We start from the raw sequence: 17731 nt of genomic DNA on the forward strand, positions 1-17731 counted from the left end.
CAGCAGTCCTCACTCTGACACGTGAGAGCGCGTAACTCCCGCCTGAGAGGTCATCGTGGGCTTTACTGCCCTCGGTCAACAACCTTGAGTGCCCGTCAGCGCCTCTGACACGGTGCTGGCTATCAGCATTCTAGAGTCGTCAGCGTGCATCTTAAAAACATAACTCTCATACTTGCATACATCCCTCCTGTGTGTACAGCCATGTTTTCGGACTGTCTTTACAAACTGCCAGGAAGCTGGGGCGACCTTTCACACACGCGGTGTGCCTTGTGTGTTGATCGTAATGATAATGTTTACGACGGGCCAGACAAAAAAGGAAACCTGGGAACAGCAAGGCTTTCAGAAATATCCATGGGAGACCGAAGTCATTCCCGTAACTCAGGGAAGCACAGAGTATGTTGACGTGAATACAGTCCGTTCCTGCACAGCTTGTTTTCTTGTACTTCCTTTTAGCTCATCTTTGGGTGAAAAACTGCCGGGATCTCATGCAGTCCACCTACAACAAACAGCGCTTCGATCAACCTCTAGAGGCTTCGATCTGGCTGAAGAATTTCAAAACTGCAAACGAGCGTTTCCTGAGTCAGGTGACTACACTCCTGGCAGTTCGGTGCTGGGCATTCTGTCAATGGATTTTATCTCCTGTGCTCTGAGTACCAGTAGACTCTGGAGACCTAATGTCGTAGTTGAAATAACTATACCATTTTGTATTTCTTGTGGGCAGCAAATTAAAGTCCAGACTGATTCAGTGACTTTTCCAAGGTCACGGCCTCATACTCTCTAAAGCATGTTTTCAACTACGTGATTTTCTCCAGATGAGACCACTTTTGGAACCAGAAATGTATTGGTAAAATTACTCTTTAGTGACTCTTGAATATGATCTCTAGGCCAGGGGTTTTCAGCTCTAGATAGAATCACCGAGGAGCTTGTTAAAAATGCAGGTGCTGAGGCCCCCTCCTGGACCTTTTTTGTCAGAATCGTACATAATAGATATTTTTAAGCTCCAGGCAGAAATGGTCTCGATTGCATTCACTTCCATCCTGAGATCTCTGATAGGGCTTGAAAAATACACTAAAACTATTCCTAACAACCTTAACCTCCTACCTGTCAGCTAGGGATGGCCATCCTTCGGCTGAGTAGCCAGTTTGGATTTTTATTTTGTTTGTAGATAAAGACTCAAGAGAAGTACGTGTGGAATAAGCGAGAAAGCACCGAGCAAGGCAGCCCTCTGGGCGAAGTGGTTGAACAGGTAGGAAAGTGCTGTGCCCCAGCCTGAGAAGGCCCGTGACAGGGTTACAGGGCGGCACCACCGTCTCGTCTTGTTCCCTGCAGGGCATGACCCGCGTGAGGAGCGCCACCGATGCCGTGGGGATTGTGCTCAAAGAGCTGAAGAGACAAAGCTCTCTGGGAACTTTCCGCCTCCTCGTGGCAGTGGATGGAGTCAATGCTCTCTGGGGAAAGACGACACTGAAGAGAGAAGATAAAAGCCCGGTAGGAAAACTGAGTTTCTCTCTTTTGGGTCCTCTGGTTTCTGGTGCCGTCACCTACGCAGCTGGGACTCACTAGATGTGAGATGTCTTCTTGCCCTCAAAGTATTTGAATTAAGATGTAGAGTGAAAGCAGCATCCATAGGAGGTAATGCCAAGTTCCGCCATCCATGGAAAACTAAGGGAGAGTATTTTGAACAGCACATGACAGCAAAAGCTGTTTTCTTTCTTTGTCCGTTTTTTCTTCTTCTTTTCAAAATGAGGCTCTGTAGTCTAAGCAGAGGAGCTCGGAAGCATTGAGAGAGCAGGTATTTGGAGCAGTGGGTGTTTTCTCCTTGGGGACTGCTTTTAATCTCCAGAAGCTGCCAGTTTCAGGGCCAGCAGCTGTGAGCTTCTCAGGCTACACCTTCGGGTACTGAGGTTACGCCTTTAGTAGGTGAGGGCTTTTCGGTGATCCAGGCAAAGCAAGTAATGGTCTCTGCTTTCCACCCCGCCCACGTCCCCCTCCCTCCGTCCCCGCCACCCCACACTGACAACGTGCAGATCGCCCCAGAGGAGCTGGCCCTCATTTACAACCTGAGGAAAGTGGTACGGAACGACTGGGTGAGTACAGAGATGCTAACACGTTTCAGAAGGGAGTTCGCTCTCATTTCAGAGCCACTACTGCTTCACCGCTAAGACTTTATGGACAGAAAGTTCTTGTATCTTGTTAATTCCCGTAACTGTACCAAGTTTACAACCTATGTATTTGGCTTCTAATCTTTTCACTTCGCTGGAGTAAGCTATTCAAAATCATTTTATTTAAATGTTGGTGTAATTACTTTGCTTGCAGTTGTTCAGAGTATTTTTGTATCTTCTTATCAACTTTGGAAAAGATCTTAATAAATTTAAGATTAAGTAGCAATTTACTGCGGGCGCCAAAGCTAGAACTAATAACCGGTTTCTTGCCATTCAGCTGTGCTGGGCCACGCTGCCACCCCACTGTATGGCTGGCAGACAAATCTGCAGACGATAAAAGTGCATTTTTCTATCTTTTTCAGCTTTTTCTGATGTGGCTTTTTCTCCTTTCAGAACGGAGGTGCCATTGTGCTGACCCTGAGCCAGACTGGCTCTCTCTTTAAGCCCCGGAAAGCCTGGCTGCCTCAGGAGTTGCTGGGAAAGGTCAGATCACTGGAAAGTCTGTTTTCCCTTAGGTAGTCATTCTGTCTGAAGAATTCTGACCTAGTTTCAGACTTGGAGGAAACGCACACTGCATGACTTCCCCCAGATTCCTAGCGGCTAATACTCGACCGTACTCTCTCCCGCTATCTTTTCTTTTCTGAATTATGTGACAGTAACCTGAGACATGATGCCTCTTTAGTCACGTGGACTTCCTAAAAATCACAGCTCCCCAACATCTAACCACAGCAGTTATCAGATCAGGACAGGACATCGCTGAAACACTCGTACCCCGTCTGTAGAGCTGAGGCTGACTTTGCCAGTCACCCGGGTGTCCTGTAGAGAACAAGTCCTGGGTAAGGTGTTGCCTTCAGTTGTCATGCCTCTGTAGTTCCTTTCATCTGGGACGGTTCCTCAGTGTTCCCCCATCACTGGCCTTGGGAACTCTGACCACTTAGTTGTGAGGCGACCCCCCCCCGCCCCCCAGCACTCCGGTTCCTCCTCAGCAAAGTTCCTGGTTTACTCTGGAGTCGGCGAGTACCTTGCGGAGACTGGGTTAGTGTCTGTTACTCCACTCGTGTCCTTGACCAGCTTTAGTACCCAGGGGTGATTCTTCCCTAGATCAGTCATTATAGTTGTAAAATAGGTATTTTCTAGTTGCACCATTTCTTCTAAGTGTATCAGCTGGCTTTCTATTCCATTTCTCTTATGTATTTGTTTCAGCACAGACCTGGGAATTCGTAACCTTTTCTATCATTGTTTACTTCAGGGCTTACATCATGTCAGATTTGGCCAGCAGGAGCCTTTCCAGCTGGCTTCTCTGTCCTTTTAACAAGTACCCATCATTCTTTCTGTATGTGTTTACTCTTGGGCACAAGACTATGTTCCAGACTCATCTTGAACTTCCCATGTCCCTGTCCTAGCTTCGGCCTTGTTCGCTTCAGAGGAGATGGTGTTAGGAACCAAGAGTGCTGCAATGGGGGTGTCCCTTCTGGGCCCCCAGCCGAGCTCGTGACCAGTATGTGTGATACCCATGTGCGTGTGTTTTCATGCACTGTTACAAGCATGTCCCAGGCTAGCATCATGGACGCGGTACATCCTCCCCCTTTCCGTATCTGTAACCCTCCCCGACCGTAAGAAACGCGCTCATCAGCCACAGCACATTTCCTCACTAGCTCGTCTCAGATTACAATGAGAGTGGCTTCAGAATTGCTAACCCTTGATGCTATAGGAAAGCAGCTTTGAACTGGGTCGCAGTATTTGTTTAGAGAAGTTTTTATCTTTAGCCTAAGGGTCTTTAGTCCAAATACTCTGTTCAGAAGTTAACGGGTTAGTTTCCCTCATCCCTTCAGTATTATGTTTGAAATTTGAGATAAGCAGTGCCTCTATCTGCGGGTTCACTTTCGGCGATTTCAGTTTGCCATGGTCAACTGTAGTCCGAAAATATTAAATGAAAAATTCCAGAAGTCAGTAACTCACAAGTTTTCTATTGCACACGCTTCTGAGCAGCGCGATGCCGTCTCGTGCCCCATCCGGCCTGGGACGTGACTCACCCTGTTGTCCCGTGTCCCCCACACTGCTCATGCTCCCCGCCCATTCGTCACTTAGGAGCCTCTCGGTCATCAGATCTGCTGTCACAGTGTCGCGGGGCTTGTGTTCAGGTCACCCGTTTTAATTAATACTGACTCCAAAGCACTGGCAATTCGGGTATTTCAAAGAGAAGCGGTCAAGTGCTTCCTTTAAGTGAAAAGACGAGTGCATAGCGGAAAAACACAGGATATGGAGGGCTCAGCACTACCCGAGGTGTCAGGCATCCCCTGGGGGTCGTAGAAAGTACCGCTGGCTGGTAAGGGGGGCTGCGGTACAGTTTGATTTGTCTGTTTCAGTTTATGTTCCATTTGGGGTCTTTTCCACATCCTTATTAGTTTTATTTTCTATTTGGAATATTTGAACTGTCAAAACTGTTGCTGACTATTCAAGTCAGAACTGTAAAACATTAAAGTATATATGTATGTATACGTTTACGTATATACAAACAAGGGGCACCCCCTCAAGCATCATCTCTTTTTAAACTTAGTACTCGTGGCTGGCTAGAGCCACGGCAGGCAGTGCCGTGCGTGGAGCCCTGAGTGGGGAACCCTGAGTGGGGCGCCCTCAGTAAGGACCAGAGCAGAAGAAGAGAAGCACGTGCCCTTGAAGTGTTTAAATAACTGGATCTCTGCCGATGTCACTTACCGATTACTGTATCTTTGTCCTTTTTCTTCAGGAAGGATTTGATGCCCTGGACCCCTTTATTCCCATCCTGGTTTCCAACTATAACCCAAAAGAATTTGAAAGTTGTCTTCAGTATTATTTGGAGAACAGCTGGCTTCAACATGAGAAAGGTCAGTTGTTTCCCTTTGTGCTCTCAGGAAGAACCCCCCTGAGACACAGCCTGGTCTTTCCCCTCAGCAGCAGCCTGTAATCTGTAGCTCAGCCTTTTTCCCTTTATCTTGCCTCCTTTCTGGCTGAGTAGAGGGACAGTAGGTTGGATTTACGAAGACGTCCGTGCCTCCCTGGTGTCAGCAGCAGGCCAGGATCGGGCTGGTGCCGACAGGCCCACACCACATGCGGGCACCTGGTGTGGGAGCTGCCACACTCTCGTTGTTGCCTTTTTTCTTTGTTTTGGTGGGTTTTATCTATTTTGTTCCTGTTGCATTTACTCATCGTTCAACACACTTTGACTGAGAGACCCAGAAGCTAGGACGCCCACAGAATAACTGATAGTGTGAGAGGCCAGCAGCAAACTAGCCTGTGCTGGGGCTGTCCCAGGGCGTGCATCTGAAACGTCCCCGCAGCCCGGCGGGGGGCCGGGGGGGGGCGGGCTGAGGTGCAGGTGCAGGGGAAGGCGAAGAGGAAGGCTGTCCCATCACTAGGGAACAGAATTAGCTGTAATTGGAGGAGGCTATGGAAGGGCGTGAAGCTGCTGCCTGTGGGCTGGGAAGCACAGTGGAGACATTTCTAAGGGGTGGGGATTTGACAGAGTCCCAAAGTCCAGAAGATACTACTCTCAACAGAGGGAGACGTAGATGCTGGATTGGAGGGATTTACGCTTAGAAAGCCTAATAGTTTATTATTAGGATAAAGCATCGAAAAGTGAGGTGTCACAAGTGCTAGTTACATCAGAACAGTCTGGGTACTATCGCCTCTGACCACGGAGTTTCCTGGGTAACGTAATGCTGTGGGAGAAAACCCCCAACATCGTTGTTGACTCCACTTTAGCCCACACGGAGGAAGGGAAAAGGGAGCTGCTGTTCCTGAGTAACTCGAACCCGGGGCAGCTGGAGCGGCTGTGTGCCTGCCTCTGAGCCGTGGTTACACCCCGTCGGATGGGTCTGTCACCCAGCGGAGCTCGTGGGACCGGAGAGGACGGCAGTCGGCTCGCACCCTGCGCCGAAATGGGTTCCTTGTGAATGTAAAGCGACTGTAATGGCAGTAAGATGTCCTCTTGTTTTTGGAGCTCACATCAGTTTATTACATGTGGTTTTCATGTTAATTAATCATGGTTTTTTTCCTTAACAATTAAATTATCTTTCTTAAAATGTGTTCGATTTATAAGATGGAAAGAGTCTTCATATTGGCCAAATTGAATTTCTCTGGCATTCTGCTTGGCGAGTGTCCAAAGAGACTAAGCTCTAGAGAAATTTCCAACAGTACTATTTTCCAGACTCCACTTAGGTCAGGAGACTGCGAGTCACAGCTCCCTTCCCCTCCCAGACACTGAGCACTCACTTCCTGTACATACACCTTCATCGGGGTCCCTGAGAACCTTACTGAATGCAGCTGAGTCTGGCAGCTGTGTGCGTACGGTACAGCCCCTTTCTACTAGTTCCTGAAAGAATCAAGTACTAAACCCCGACGCAGATACTGCATGTAATGATTAACTTATCTTTAGTGCACAGAGAGGAGTACAAGCTGTGTGCCGTCTTTGGGAGATTTGAGAAAATCGTGACTCAAATCAATTTCTAGAATATATAAATAACTCCTATTACTAATTAATAGGGAAACAATTTAAATATAGACATTTCTCTAAAGAAGACATAGAAATGGATGAGAAGATAATGAAAAGAGGCTCAACATCACTAGTGATTAGGAAAATGCAAATCAAAACCTCAGTGAGACCCCCCTTCACAGCCTCTAGGACGGGCTATAAATAAAAAAGACAGTAACAATCAGGAACTTTCAGATATTGCTGGTGCAAATATAAACTAGAAATGGAAATTTTCCAGAATGTTTCCACATTGGACAACAGTCTGGCAGTTCCTCCAAATGTTAAACAGTTTGCACACAACCCAGTCATTCCACCCGTAGGGACCTAACCTTCAGCAATGGAAACATGTCCACACACAGATTTGTGATGAAGCAGCGTGAGACTATTCATTATTCATAATAGCTGAAAAGGAAATGACCCAAATACCCTTCAATTTGTAAAGGCATAACCAGAAAGGAAGAGAAACCAGTACGTGCTATGACGTGGGGAACCTCAAACACCTTACAGAGAGCGCATACTGTGTGAATATTTGAAACATCCAGAAACGGCAGATCTCTAAGGCAGAAGTTCAGCAGTGGTTGCCTAGTGTTGGGGTAGGAACAGGCTTTAACTGTAATCACAAAGAAGCATTTTTAGGGATGATGGAAAAGTTTTAAAACTGAATTGTAATGATGGAACAACTCTGCATATTCACAAAATCACTGTATACTCAAAATAGATGAAAATGGTACCTCAATGGGGTCTTTAAAAAACTGCGGTCAAACTTCCTCCTTCCCTTTGTTCTTCGCAGGGGTCATACCTTCATCGTGGTCTGCTGGCTCACCCGGCCACCTGGCCACCTCTCCTTCCTCAGGATGGTCCCTCCCAGGCTTTCCAGATAAAGCACTTGCATGCCTCATTCCATCTTGGGGTTGGTTTCTAGCAGATGCTGTCTTCCAGACACAAATCTAAAGCTGCAAGTAAAAAGTGAAAAAAGCTGCATTACAAACACTAACCAAAAGAAAGGAGGTCCTCTGTGTTGTTATCAAATGCAGCAGACACGAGGGTAAACAGCATAGCCAGAGAAAAGGGGGTATTTTATAGTGGTGGAAGGTTCCATTCATCAGGAGGATAAGACATGTAAAGTGGTAGGTCCTGACAACAGAGCCTAAGAAACCGACAAAACTCCAAGGAGATACAGACGATCATAGGGGGAGAGTGAACATACTTCAGTAACTGATGGAGACAAAAGTATCAGTAGGAATATTTAATGAGCATGATTAACAAACTTGTCCAAATGACAGTATATTTTTTAAACCCCAAAACTTCTGAGTGTACATTCTTTGTAAGCACATGTACAACCTGTTTAAAAATTGATTGTCGCTGGACCATAAAAGAAATCAACGAATTTCAAGGAATTTAAATGATATGAACCATCTTCTTTGATCCCAAAACAACAACCTAAGCTAGAAATCAATAACAAAAAGATACATAGAAAATCCCCATTGTGCTTGAAAATTAAAAATTTTCATGATGTGCCATGAAAAAAAGTCAGAGAAAAAAATCAGAATGGAAATCAGAAAGTGATTCAAACCAAATGATTAGGAAAATACTAAACTCAAAACTTAAATAAAAACTTAGTTTCCTGAAAATACTATTAACTTGATAAAACAACTCTGATGAGAATATTCAAAAAAAAAGTAAAAGGAATTTTTCACCTTTAAAAGAAGAAATATCATAAATGATAAAGGATCATAAATGATACAGGATATCACTACAGACCTTGGAGACATTAAATTCTACCAAACATTATAATCAAGAAATAATGCCAATCTCTTACAAACTCCTGTGGAAAATAGAAAAAGGGGAGATACTTGCCCACTTGTTTTATGAGGCCGATATTACTCTAATATTAAAACCTAACAAGAACAGTACAGATAACGAAAATCACAAGCCTATCTCATTAGTAAATATTGGATGCAAAAATCCCAAACAAAATAAGAGTAAATCAGAGCCAATGTTTTAAAGGAATAATGCAACATAAATGAGTCAAGGTTTACTCTAGGAATGCAAGATAAGATGATATGCAAAAATCAAACTACATAATTTATTCCATTAGCAAAACAGGATAAAATAATATGATTATCTTAATTCAGAGAAAATTGTTTTCATTTCCAAATCCATTCATGATTGAAACTCTTAGCAAAACAGAAATATAAGACAACTTCCTTAAGCTGACAAAGAGTATCTACAGAAACTCTTCAGCCCACGTCATACTTAGAAGTGAAATGGTGACAGCTTCCCTTTGAGGTGGGGAGCAAGACATGGGTGTTTACTTTGACCACTTCTGTTTCACACTCTGCTGGAGGTCCTAGTCAGTGCTCTGAAGCACGGAAAGCAGTAATATTTGGGGAAGGGATTAAAAACAACCATCATTATTTGTGGATAAGACTAGAAATCCAACAGTCTACATATAAATGATTAAAATTAATCAGCGAGCATGGCAGGGTAGCTGGTCACGTCAGTGTACCAATCAGTCTTGTTTATATCAACAACAGAAAATATTTTAAAAGAAGAAATATGACAAAAGGCACATATGACATTTATACAGAAAACTATAAAATTTATTTAAAATTTGAAGACCTCAATAAAGGCAGAATAGAAATTGGAAAATTTAATACTGTAAATGCACCAGTTCTCCCCAAATTGATCTATAGAGATGCAATGCTCTCCCAATCAAAACACCTACAGGATTTTACATTTTGTTGTGGAAATTGACAAGCTGATTCTAAAATCTATGTGGACAGACAGAGCCCAGAATAGACAAGACTTATCCTAACTGTTTATCTTGAAAAATTTCAAACCTACAGAAATGTTGAGAGTACAAAAGAACACCATATAACCTTCACTTAGACTCAATTGTTAATTTTGTCACATTTGCTTTATCTTTCTATTTACTTTGAGATACTATTTGAAAGTAAATTACAGACAAGTATTTCATCACATACCTCCCACGAATAGGATATTCTCCTGCATAAGCAAAACATGATTATCACACCAAAGAAACTCATCATCGATATAATATCACCTAATATATGGTTTATTTTGAAATTTCTTATTATCCCAACAATGTGTTTATGGTTCTCCCCACCCCGGGCCCTAACCAGTTCAGGTTCCAATCAAAGACCACACATTTAAGCTGTAATCTCTCTTTACTGTGTCCTTTTATCTTCGATAGACCCTCTGATTTTTTTGTCTTTTGACATTTTTTTAAATGTTGGGCCAGTTGTTCATACTATCCCCCATTCTGGATTGGTATATTGTTTCCTCCAGATCAAACACAGTTGACAGGGTTTTGACCAGCATAACACAGGAGGGATATCTTGTATTTGCCACACTATCCCACCATTTCAGTTTGTTCCATTATTGGTAACACTAAGTTTGATCACTTGGTGAATTTTGGCATCCATCATTGTGAAACTACATTTCCTCCAATGTAATTAACAAGTTATCTGCGGAAGGTTACTTTGAATCCTGAAATCACCTCATTTTCCAACAAATTACCACCCAATGGTTTTAATATCCATTGATGATCGTCATCTGAATAAATTATTAAATTGATGGCTGCAACCTAAATTTAAATTCTGTTATTCTGTCTACATTTACTTGCTGCTATTCCTTCTGTCGCCCCTAATTTGCACCCTCCCTTACCCTTTCTTTAGTGTCTTGCGGACTCACAGATCTAAGATATGTTTTTAAAACCTGGTGTGTAAAGACTGAAATTGGAACAAACCAATACAACAGGATCATGAGCCCAGAACATAACATAAAATGCATTGGTAATATTTGAAAAGATCAGTAAATGTGACTATATTTAAAAACAAAATACTCTGTTCTTTAAAAGACCCCTTTTAAGGAAATCAAAGGACAACTAGCACGGGAGAAGATATTTTCAACACATAACTTGACGGAGGGCTTGTATCCAGAATAAAGTACTCAGTCCTACAAAATAGTAATAGACAACCCACAAGAAACACCCATTTCACAAAAATGGATATCCAAATAGTTGGTAAACATATCAAAAGGTGCTGTCAACCTCTAGTAGTCAGGGAAATTAAAACCAGCGATAAGGACTCAACTTTTAAAATGTTGGAAGATTATGGAACATCAACTGAAAATTGCCCTACACTGGTGGTGGAATTTAAATTGGTAAATTTAGAAAACAGCTGGGTGTTATTCACCAGCTTCGAACATACCCCTCCTTACGACCCAACAATTACACTCCTGGTGTGTACCCAACAGAAGTGTGGGCAGGGCCCACGCACAAGACTGTTAACGCGGCACCTAAGCCCCCAACTGGAAACAATGCCAAAACCCACTATCGGCAGAACAAACCATCTGTGGTATGTTCATGCAATCACTATTCTGAAGCAACGAACACGAACCGTAAGTACAGGGAAGAACTTCACAAACGATAGCGAGCAAAAGGCAGACGCAAAAGAATACGTGCTCCGATTTATGTGCGTGCGATAGGCAGATAGGAAAACAGAGACACAGAGACTGAGTTAAGCCCAGTCCACAGGATTAGAAACCCGGAAGGCTGTGACTTGTGGAGCGGGAGGAGGGGGCGCGTGGGCGGCTTTAGGGGAGCGTCGACTTTTCTGGCAAGGTTTCACTTTTGCCTGAAGTATCCCGTGAGAAGACACACAAGCTTCGGAGAGCAGTAAGAAATAGGGTGAGCCTCACCAGGGACCCCACCGGAGATGCAAACACAGCACCAAGAAAGCCGCACCATGCCCCGTAGGCTCGGGCGCCGACAACTTCCGGCGTGGGCCCCGCCCCTTGACAACCACGAATAAGCAGGATTGGTTCCCGGTAGGAAGAGGCGGGAATAATGGGCGGTGTCTCTAAAGGCCAACGAATGGTTTACCCTCTAGGAAAAGATGTTTATGCACCAATAGGGCGCAGAGGACGAGGCCCCGCCCACAAGGCTACTGAGCCAATCGGCTGGGAGTGGCGAGTGGGCAGGCGGCGGCTGCGCGACCCAGTGGAGTCGCGCGGCATGGCGGGCGGGGCCCGGGAGGTCCTCACGTTGCAGTTGGGACACTTTGCGGGGTTCGTGGGAGCGCACTGGTGGAACCAGCAGGTGAGGTCTCCGGGCGGCTGCCCCAGCGGAGCGTTTGGGACTTCCAGCCCTTACTTCCGTCCTGCCTTTCTCGCCACCCGAGTCCAGTCCTTCCTGTGCTTCTCCAGGATGCTGCGCTGCGCGAACCGACCGATGCCAAGGAGACGCCCGGGGAGTTGTGCCCCGACGTCCTGTACCGGACCGGCCGAACGCTGCACGGCCAGGAGACCTACACGCCGAGGCTCATCCTCATGGATCTGAAGGGTGAGGCGGTGGCCGGGGTCAGCCCAGTGCCCACTTTCCCCTTCGCGTGCCAGTGGAGTCTCTGGCACCCATTCGCTTCAAAGCTCCCAGACCGTACTGGGCTAAAGCACAGAGATGAGGGGCCTAGGGAGAGCTGACCGCAATAGGCCTCCACCCGCGGGACGCAGGAAGGCACACCTCTGCTCCGTTCCCGAGCCATCTCTGAAATGGGCTGCTTGTCCCTGGAGACAGTGGTGTGTTCAACTGGCGCTCCTGTAAGACCCGCTGGGTGTGCTCTTTGCTTCTGGTCCCACAGCAAAGGACAGGATGGAATCTGGATTCTCCTAGGCCAGGGTGTTGAACAACTTATGTCTATTCAGGAAAATCTGGAAGCACCAAGTGCTGGTGACGGCAGACTGTCAGGGGATGGGAGTAGCAGAAGGCGTGGAGGGACGAGGCTTTGACCTAACACTGCCTGTTATTTTTGTGCAGGTAGCCTGAATTCCCTAAAACAAGAAGGTGGACTCTACAGGGACACACAGCGAGACGCTGCGATAGCCTGGTATTGGGGCCGTAGGGAGAGGAGTGTGGGTGTGCACAGGAAGCTGGGGACTCGGCACCTGTGGCTAGGACCCGTCTCCAATCTCTTTCAGGGAGGGGAAGCTCACCACACACACAGAGGAGCTCCATCCGAAGAACTCTTACCTCCAGGACCTTCTGAGTGCAGAGGTGAGGGCCTCGGCCCTGAGTTGCAGGCCCAGCGCTGCCACCATGCCTCACTGGGGCACCTGAATCACCTTCGATGCCCAAAGGGGTTTTGGGGAGAGGCACCCTTTCCTCCTAAAGGACCAAGGCGTAAACAGAAAGGAGGCTACAGGGTGTGGCCAGCAAAATCGGGGAGTAGAAAACCACTTTTGCCTGTGGGCTGCCTGGAACTAAATGGAGATTTTTCCCATCCCTCCCAGGGAGTGCTGTGTAGTGATGGTGTCTGGAGGGTCCAGTCCATTCCCAGTGGCAAAGGTGAGACTTGTCCAGGTTCTGCAGGATGGGGGCTGGGCAGATCAGGGACCCCGACAAAGGCACGTTTCCTCTGCTTTTCTTCAGGTCCCGCCCCACTCACCACTGCTACACCTCCAAAGCCACGGATCCCCACCGCGGGAAGCATCCAAGTCTGGTCAGACTTCCTCAGAGTCCATCTCCATCCTCGGAGCATCTGTATGATTCAGAAGTACAACCACGATGGGTACGGGGGCCGAGGCTGTGGGGTGAGAAACCGGGGCCCACCCATGATGCATGAGGCTCTTGAAACCATCCTCCGTGCCCTCCCTGAGAAAAAGATCTCAGGGCGGGGTGGAGGGGCGTCCAGTGAATCCTGGGCTCTGTCTATAAATGGCAGTGAAGCAAGTCGCCTGGAGGCTTTTGGCCAAGGGGAGAGCATCCTGAAAGAACCCAGGTACCAGGAAGAACTGGAGGACAGGCTGCACTTCTACGTGGAGGAATGTGATTACCTGCAGGTAGCTGTGTGCATGGAGGACATGGGGCTGGGAGCTTCCCTTCCCATCCCGTCCCACCTGCCATCATTCACCTCTCCAGGGCTTCCAGATCCTGTGCGACCTACACGATGGCTTCTCTGGGCTGGGCGCTAAGGCCTCAGAATTGCTTCGAGATGAGTACACGGGGCGAGGAATAGTGACCTGGGGGCTGCTCCCTGGTCCCTACAGTCTTAGGGTGAGTAGAACGTGGGGAGGAAGAGGGCATGACAGCCCAGTGAGAAAGTTGCTCACACGAACTACTCTTTCTTTCAGCAGGAGCCCCAGAAAAACATCTACCGTCTCTTGAACACAGCCTTTGGTCTGGTGCATCTGTCTGCTCACAGCTCCCTGGTCTGCCCCTTATCCTTGGGCGGGAGCCTGGGGCTGCGACCTGAGCCCCCCGTCCACTTCCCGCACCTGCATTATGATGTAAGGCTCAGTGCTCTGGTGACAGCTTGTGACGGGGACCCTGGGGATCCTGACTCACCGAGGCAGCCTGTCACTGGCTCCACTCTTGCAGCCTCAGATTGAACTCCACTAGGTGGCCTTAATTCCGGGTCCTGTGCCTGCCGCCATGGGCCTCACACACCCGCTTTGTCCCAAAGCCCTGGACCTCTCTGCCATTACTATCCTGCCTGCACTCGTTTCCAGCCCCGAAAGGCAAGTGCTCTTCTCGGTATCCTTTCCAGGCCACTCTGCCCTTCCACTGCAGTGCCATCCTGGCCACAGCCCTGGACACAGTCACTGTGCCTTATCGCCTGCGTTCCTCACCAGTTTCCATGGTTCATCTGGCTGACATGCTGAACTTCTCTGGGAAAAAGGTAGGAAGCTTCAGGAGGGGTTGGGTCAGAGCCGAGACAAAGCTCTTGGAGTGGATCTCATCCTTCCTTTCAGGTGGTGACAGCAGGAGCAACCATCCCCTTCCCCCTGGTTCCAAACCAGTCCCTTCCCGACGCCCTGGTGCAACTTGGAGGGGCCACGCCATGGACCCCGCTGTCTGCATGTGGGGACACTTCTGGAACACGCTGCTTTGCGCAGTCAGTGGTGCTGAGGGGTCTCAACAGAGCGTGCCACACCAGGTGAGCAGTGCCGGCCTCAGGAGCCGGCAGACACTTGTTGCACGTCCTTTTCTCCCTGGCACCTCTGGACAGTCTAAGGGCACAGCCCCTTGCATCACCCCCACCCCCCCTTTATCAAAAAAGAGACTGAGCAGCCCGATTCAGCTGAGGGCCTGAGAACAGAAGACTCTTGGTTCCTTAGCACGCTGCCCCAGACTAAGGTGCTCTGGCTTTGTCCTGGCAGTCAGCTCCCCCCAGGGACACCTGTGTCCTCCGTGCTCCACGCGTGCACCACTGGGGAAGAAGTCCTGGCCCGGTACCTGGAGCAGCAGCAGCCTGGAGCCCGGAGGTCAGTGCAACGCTCCCTGGGCTGCTCCCAGACCTCAGGCCCCCTCAGGCCCCAGCTCCTCTTACTGCCGCCTTCCCTCTTGCTCCCCAGCTCTTCCCATCTGCTGTTGACGCCCTGCAAGGTGGCCCCTCCTTACCCCCACCTCTTCTCAAGCCTCAGCCAGCAGGGCTCGGTCCTGGACAGTCCCCCAACCGGGGCAGGTATGTAGGATGGGAAGAAAACCACAACGTCAAGCATGGGAGCGGTTTTACTCTGTCCCTTCCTGGGTAAAGGTACTTAGAAAAGTTCACAGTCAAACACTCCTTTATTCACGCTGGTTCCTGAGAACTGCTCTCCTCTGGAGTACTGGTCTACTGAAGGGACAGCCCACAGATTGGCTGAGTCCCCTCTCTACACGCGGAGTCCCAGGGGAGGAGAACCCCGGTGACAGGTCTCCCCACCCTCTCCTCCACAGCAGTGGACAGCATCCCCGTCCTTGGGGCTCTCTGCTCCTCTTCCTCCTTGGATCGGACCCTGGGCAACTTGGCCAAAGAGCTCACCAAAGTGGACCTGCGGCGCTGGGCCAGCTTCATGGAGGCTGGGGTGGAACAGGGGGACCTGGAGGAGCTGCTCCACGAGCTCCGCAGCCTGGCCCAGTGCTACCAGGGCGGGGACAGCCTTGTGAGCTGAAGTTCCGGAAGGGAAAGAGTGGGTGTACAATAAAAGTGCGGATGCAGGCGCTTGGTGTCTCGGGACTGGCTACAACCACACACACCTATGACACATAGGAACACTGCTCAGATGACAGAACCACGAGTGGACCCTCGGGACAAAGAACGGGGGCGGGGAGGGATGGAGCTGAGCCTGTCCGTCGACGCTGTGTATGTACAAAGTGGACGTCCAGAGAAGACAGCGAGGCAGACGGCAGAGCCATGCAATGCCAGCCTGCCGTGTCCTGGTCCTTGCCCCACTCCTCAGCTGTGCACTGAGCTCAAAGTACAAGCACCCTGTCCCTCATCAGGGTCCGTGGGCTTGGGTCCTGTGCAGACGACACCTGCACACTGCCCGTCTCACTCATCCAGCTCCTCCTCAGACAGAAGGTCCCCACGATCAGACAGCTGGTCAGCATTGCTGGTGCTGGCCGCGTCGTCCTCGTCCTCAGAGCTGGCCTCGCACGCGGTGTGGAAAAGCTGCATGAGTTCTCGGAAGCGGTGGGACACCTAGGACGAGAGGGGGCTGTTCCCTGTTCCCAAGCTAGTGGCCTGTCAGCATGAAGCACATGCCAAGGTGAACAGCCTGACTTGTCCCGCACAGTACGGGCTGTGTCCTCACAGGAGACTCAGGGGGGAGGTGCCTCACACAGAAGGGGACTCGGGGTAACGTCCTCACAGAGAGACACTCGGGGGGAGGTGTCCTTACACAGAAGGGGACTCGGGGTAACGTCCTCACAGAGAGACACTCGGGGGGAGGTGTCCTCACACAGAAGGGGACTCGGGGTAACATGTCCTCACAGAAGGAGACTCGGGGGGAGGTGTCCCCACACAGAAGGGGACTCGGTAATGTGTCCTCCTCACAGAAGGAGACTCGGGGCAAGGTGTCCTCACAAAAGGAAACGGAGTAACATGTCCTCCTCAACAAGGAAGGTGACTCGGGGTGAGGGGCTAACTGTTTTGCCCAAAGTCGCACCCTCCCCAAAACAAAACTATTGTGGGATCTCTGGGGCCGCTGCCCCGAAATCTTCTAGAACCAGTGCCACCACCCTGACGAGTCAGGCCCTTCCTCGGGGCCGACCTTTATAGTCACAGTGGGTGTCACCTCCCGGCTGGCCAGCCTGTCCTCTTCTTGCCAGGCCCCCCTTGGTGCCTCCCACTCACCTCGGTGGGGGTCTTGTTTCCGAGCTGCTGGGAGATGACGCGGAATGTGTGCGGCTGCGCTCCTTGCTCCTGGCACACGGTAAGAATCACGCGGTCGGCTTCCCTGTAAGCACATGCCATGGTCAATCCTGCATCGCTAACCGCTGCGTTCCATGCGCTTTCCACACACCCACACACACGTGCGGCCCTACCCACCTTGTCCACAGGACCACCTTTTCCCCAGTGGAGCTGACCTTGCTGTTGTTGGCACATACTGTGACTTCCGTGGCCTTTGGCGGCGGCTCCCCCTCTGGGCCCCTGCCCTGCATTCCACTGTCTTTAGCCAAACCGCCTCTAGGGGCTGAGGGAGAAGTCGCTGAGGTGTCGATTCCTGAGGAAGACTCATGGACAAGGGCCTTCTTGTCTGACGTCTTCACCCCGGCTCTGCCTGAAGGGAGCCAGCTCCCGTGAGCGTCTGGTTTCCCAGGCACCTGTCTTCTCCCTAAGTCTCTGGTCCTCGAGGAAGCAGGACTCGGGAAGGAAGCAGGGGGGTCGCCAGTTCCAGGCCGTTTCTCAGTTTCTGAGGCATCCCAGACCAGGACGGAAGCCTCCGACTCCCCAGCAGCCTTCTGGCCGCCCCCCTCGTGCAGAAGCCTGGGGGACGCCTCAGGTCCAGCCTGGCTTCTCCCCACGCTGGCTGGCACAGCTCCAGTGCTGGAGGGAAGCTGACGCGGCTCCGGTGAGCGGGCCGGTGGGCCATCCAGGAGGAACTGCTGGTCTGAAGGCATCACTTCTTGAGGGGACAGCGAACTGCTCCCCACTGCCGGTCCTGCTTAGGAGAAAACAAAGACGTAAGGGTCTGGACAAGTGCCAATGCGCCGCAGAGCTCACCACAGGCTCACGCTGGGAAGCACGGAGATCCAGTTCTGATCTAAGAGGCG

General features: G+C 49.5%; 3 protein-coding genes and 1 long non-coding RNA gene across 16 annotated transcripts in view; 2 read left to right on the plus strand and 2 right to left on the minus strand.

The window, feature by feature from the left end:
- DAP3 (death associated protein 3) overlaps positions 1 to 6227 on the plus strand; it is a 22775-nt gene extending 16548 nt beyond the window's left edge. For all 5 annotated transcript variants that reach the window (XM_033092208.1, XM_033092206.1, XM_033092207.1 and 2 more), the window contains exons 7-13: positions 454 to 584; positions 1166 to 1246; positions 1330 to 1488; positions 2028 to 2087; positions 2556 to 2645; positions 4909 to 5026; positions 5904 to 6227. In XM_033092208.1, the coding sequence (XP_032948099.1) occupies positions 454 to 584; positions 1166 to 1246; positions 1330 to 1488; positions 2028 to 2087; positions 2556 to 2645; positions 4909 to 5026; positions 5904 to 5989 (725 nt within the window). In that variant the 3' untranslated portion in view covers positions 5990 to 6227. The remainder of the gene's footprint in view (positions 1 to 453; positions 585 to 1165; positions 1247 to 1329; positions 1489 to 2027; positions 2088 to 2555; positions 2646 to 4908; positions 5027 to 5903) is intronic.
- LOC117014401 (uncharacterized) overlaps positions 1 to 11482 on the minus strand; it is a 17753-nt gene extending 6271 nt beyond the window's left edge. For 2 of the 5 annotated variants that reach the window (XR_004421509.1, XR_004421511.1), the window contains exons 1-2: positions 11398 to 11482; positions 7404 to 7625 (exon numbers count right to left, since the gene is read on the minus strand). This is a non-coding gene — a long non-coding RNA (uncharacterized LOC117014401). Of the gene's footprint in view, positions 1 to 5932; positions 6070 to 7403; positions 7626 to 11397 lie in introns of those variants that run through there. The other 3 variants (XR_004421508.1, XR_004421510.1, XR_004421512.1) reach the window with 3 other exon arrangements.
- A 157-nt stretch (positions 11483 to 11639) lies between these two features.
- Positions 11640 to 15756, plus strand: MSTO1 (misato mitochondrial distribution and morphology regulator 1). Of its 3 annotated transcripts, none has more exons than XM_033092190.1 (14): positions 11640 to 11797; positions 11905 to 12040; positions 12512 to 12581; positions 12673 to 12748; positions 12985 to 13039; positions 13124 to 13262; positions 13416 to 13533; positions 13613 to 13747; positions 13828 to 13980; positions 14241 to 14372; positions 14446 to 14630; positions 14854 to 14958; positions 15049 to 15162; positions 15389 to 15756. In XM_033092190.1, exons 1-14 carry the CDS (start codon positions 11714 to 11716, stop codon positions 15723 to 15725), a joined length of 1839 nt encoding a protein of 612 aa, XP_032948081.1. In that variant the 5' UTR covers positions 11640 to 11713; the 3' UTR covers positions 15726 to 15756. The 3 variants fall into 3 exon arrangements, with proteins under 3 accessions (XP_032948081.1, XP_032948080.1, XP_032948079.1); XM_033092189.1 differs by having other exon boundaries at positions 15049 to 15158; positions 15413 to 15662; XM_033092188.1 differs by having other exon boundaries at positions 11645 to 11797; positions 13825 to 13980; positions 15049 to 15158; positions 15413 to 15729.
- A 220-nt stretch (positions 15757 to 15976) lies between these two features.
- The window catches only part of GON4L (gon-4 like), a 48715-nt gene continuing 46960 nt past the window's right edge, over positions 15977 to 17731 (minus strand). Inside the window, exons 29-31 of one of the 3 annotated variants that reach the window (XM_033092169.1) lie at positions 17007 to 17619; positions 16812 to 16914; positions 15977 to 16157 (exon numbers count right to left, since the gene is read on the minus strand). In XM_033092169.1, coding sequence (XP_032948060.1) covers positions 16008 to 16157; positions 16812 to 16914; positions 17007 to 17619 — 866 coding nt within the window. In that variant the 3' untranslated portion in view covers positions 15977 to 16007. The remainder of the gene's footprint in view (positions 16158 to 16811; positions 16915 to 17006; positions 17620 to 17731) is intronic. The other 2 variants (XM_033092170.1, XM_033092168.1) reach the window with 2 other exon arrangements.

The sequence above is a fragment of the Rhinolophus ferrumequinum genome, chromosome 22, assembly GCF_004115265.2.
Source record: "Rhinolophus ferrumequinum isolate MPI-CBG mRhiFer1 chromosome 22, mRhiFer1_v1.p, whole genome shotgun sequence".
Classification (NCBI taxonomy): Eukaryota; Metazoa; Chordata; class Mammalia; order Chiroptera; family Rhinolophidae; genus Rhinolophus; species Rhinolophus ferrumequinum.

Coding starts and splice junctions, on each gene's coding strand:
- MSTO1 (XM_033092190.1), top strand. CDS start 11,714: ATGGCGGGCGGGGCCCGGGAGGTCCTCACGTTGCAGTTGGGACACTTT. Junction 12,582..12,672: donor CGAGACGCTGCGATAGCCTG/GTATTGGGGCCG, acceptor AATCTCTTTCAG/GGAGGGGAAGCTCACCACAC. Junction 13,748..13,827: donor CTGGTCCCTACAGTCTTAGG/GTGAGTAGAACG, acceptor TTCTTTCAGCAG/GAGCCCCAGAAAAACATCTA.